Source organism: Notothenia coriiceps, unplaced genomic scaffold, assembly GCF_000735185.1.
Source record: "Notothenia coriiceps isolate Sejong01 unplaced genomic scaffold, NC01 NC01_scaffold00018128, whole genome shotgun sequence".
Taxonomy (NCBI): Eukaryota; Metazoa; Chordata; class Actinopteri; order Perciformes; family Nototheniidae; genus Notothenia; species Notothenia coriiceps.
Window position 1 is genome coordinate 1 of NW_011350829.1, and position 3,384 is coordinate 3,384.

The 3,384-nt window shown below is 37.2% G+C and overlaps 1 protein-coding gene across 1 annotated transcript; it reads left to right on the plus strand.

The window, feature by feature from the left end:
- Nucleotides 1-923: 923 nt before the first annotated feature.
- On the plus strand, nt 924-1,818 carry LOC104950820 (solute carrier family 12 member 9-like; the record flags this gene model as incomplete). The annotated part of the gene is made up of 2 exons (XM_010777399.1): nt 924-1,058; nt 1,634-1,818. Coding segments are annotated over 2 exons (320 nt in total), but the record flags the coding sequence as incomplete, so codon positions are not given.
- Nucleotides 1,819-3,384: the final 1,566 nt, after the last annotated feature.

The following is a 3,384-nucleotide window of genomic DNA, read 5'->3' on the forward strand; positions in this document are numbered from 1 at the left end:
GAGGTAGCACCACTCCACCACTTACACTGATGATTAACAAACTGAGAATTGTATTTCCTTCACTTGTCAATTGTTTTAAATCGGCGAACCAAAGACTTTTGTTTCATGTATTCTCTCCACACGTGTCAAACTCAAGGCCCGGGGTCCAAATCAGGCCCTTGGTGGATTTAATTTCGGCCCTCAGGATAATTTTTAATTCCTATTAGATCTGGCCCTCCGGTATATTGCACGCACACCTTCACTCCATCCTGAGGGTCTCCTCAGCTCATAGCCTGAGCCCAAACATTGATGACCTTGCACCCAAGATGAGATGCCAAGTATCTGAACTAGCATCACAGAGCAGCACACTGAGTTTAATGGATGTTTCCTTTTGCACTTTCTCTCTCACGACAACAGGGCATGTTTGGTTTCTCTTTGAGGGGAATAGTTTTGTTGAAGCTGTTGTTGGCCTGTGGGAAAATGTAATCATAAGAAATGACTCTGGAGAAGCTGCAGATAGAGCCATAAGAAATTAATGCAACTGATTATTTAATGTTTCATGTTGTTTTTATAGGCAATCATTTAAGCTTTGTTAGTTCCAGGTTTAATATGTGCAATAAGTTCATTTCAATACGTTCTGCAATAAACATTGAACCAGTCCGGCCCTCTAGTACCCATTTTTTTATTTTGGCCCACTGTGTATTTGAGTTTGACCCCCCTGGTCTAAACCATCGGAGGCCAAGCAACTCTTCAACTGTAAGTAATATAAAGGAAAGAAAATGAGTTAAAATGTCTGTTTAAGGCGTCTAGTGGCTTGATAGAAAACAAGGAAGGAAGCCACCACTGTTACTTTCCACAAATGTGAATTTTTATATCTCAAAGTGAAACAATGTTGAGTTTCTTGAAGTCTTCCTCTGACTGTCTGTGCTTTGTGTTTTGTGCAGGCTTCATGGTGGGCCACTCCGGACTGTACCAAGCCATCTTCATGTTCCTGTTGATGTATTTCATCATCTGCATGACGGTGCTGTCGGTCTGCGCCATCTCCACCAACGGAGCGCTGGACGCCGGGGGGGCCTACTGTATCCTCTTTAACATTTCATCATAGTTTCATCACATGACACCATGTTACATTAAGCTGACACAATAAACCATACAAGTTACAAAACAGATCAAATTCAGAACGGCGACAACCCTGCGATTACTACACCCCGCTTCTAAAAAGACAAACTGTTTTTTAGGTGGTTGTGCATTAGTTTAAAATCAGCAAATTTTTTAAGAACTACATTTATTTATTTTTTCTATTATTTAGATTTTATTTCAATTATTTTGATAACAATTTCAAATGTTCAACTTTTTTTACTTTTCAAGTTGTAAATGTTTCTATTTAAAATGTTCCAGTTTTTTGAATTTTTTCCAGTTTCTCCAGTTTTTCAACTTTTTCAACTTTTAAATTTTTATATTTTTAAATTTTAAATTTTAAAATTTTTAAATGTTCTAATTTAAATGTTAATCTTTAATTTAAATGTTTCACATTTGAATTTTAGTTTGGTTTTCAGTCTGCGTCAGAAGATGTTGGACATTTCCTCTGTCCTGACATGTAAGCGGTTTGACATGACTACTTATCCAACCAGCCCTTTTCCTGAGCGTCTCTCAGACATGATCAGCAGAGCGATGGGTCCGGAGTTCGGAGGAAGCATCGGCATCATGTTCTTCCTGGCCAACGTGTGCGCCTGCGCCCTCTTCGTGCTGGGCCTGGTGGAGGCCATCGTCGACACCTTCGGGATGCCGGAGGGTGCGTTTCATTTGAACACCTTGAGAAAAAGCTTCCAGATCGTTTAGTATTAGTGCAGAACAAATGATAGTGTCTACATTTAAGGTCGGCAGTACCTCAGTCTGTAGGGAGTTTGTTAGGGAAGTAGAGGGTCGGCGGTTCAGACAGAGTGAGGACTGGTGCTTTCCAGAGGGGCCAGTTTGCCTCCTGGGAACTTCTGAGGTTTACTTTCTTAATTTTGAATGTTTTTTTTTAATTTGTTCTTTATTTTTTTAATATTTGAAATGTTTTCTTCATTTTTTCTTTATTTTTTTAATTGTTAATTCTTACAAATTCTTAAATTTGTTGTTTACATTTTACATTTGAGATACTGGATGTATGTAATGTCTACTTTTAAGGGTGGCTGGTCGCCGGTTCAAATCCCCGAACAGACAGAATGTATTTGGCACTTGACAATCACCTTCCCTGAATTTGAGTCAGGTGTAACTAAAGTCTGATTTAAGGGTTGTTTATATTTCATATCATTAATCAGAATCTGCAAAGTAACTAAAATAAATGTTGTGGAGTAATACCAGGTTAACCTCTGAATTGTAGTGGAGTAGAACAAAGTAGTATGCTGCTGGAACAAAAACATTTCCCAACTTGGGATCAATAAAGTATATCTTATCTTATCTTAAGATGATCGACTGCCATTTGCAAAAATGTGCCTCTGAACCTTGACAAGTGCAGGTTTCAGGCTTATCAGTGAGCAACAGGAGGGGTCACAGACATAAGACCAGCTGTTAAATAAAGCTCTTCTGACCTAAGCTGGCATGTGGTATATGAATTCACCCATTTATTAATTATGTTTTAAATTTGATAACACCACTGTGTTTCGTGGAAAGTCTGCCGTGGTTCCATTCCATTTCATTGAGCTGTTTGACGATGGATAGATAGATGGACGGATAGATGGATAGATAGATAGATAGATGGATAGATGGATAGATAGATAGATAGATAGATAGATGGATAGATAGATAGATAGATAGATAGATGGATAGATGGATAGATAGATGATAGATGGATAGATAGATAGATAGATGGATAGATGGATAGATAGATAGATAGATGGATAGATGGATAGATAGATAGATAGATAGATAGATAGATAGATGGATAGATGGATAGATGGATAGATAGATAGATAGATAGATAGATGGATAGATAGATAGATAGATGGATAGATGGATAGATGGATAGATGGATAGATAGATAGATAGATAGATAGATAGATGGATAGATGGATAGATAGCTAGATAGATAGATAGATAGATAGATAGATGGATAGATGGATAGATGGATAGATAGATAGATAGATAGATAGATAGATAGATAGATGGATAGATGGATGGATAGATAGATAGATGGATAGATGGATAGATAGATGGATAGATGGATAGATAGATAGATAGATGGATAGATGGATAGATAGATAGTATAGATGGATAGATAGATAGATAGATGGATAGATGGATAGATAGATAGATGGATAGATGGATAGATAGATAGATAGATGGATAGATGGATAGATAGATGGATAGATGGATAGATAGATAGATAGATATATATAGATGGATAGATAGATAGATGGATAG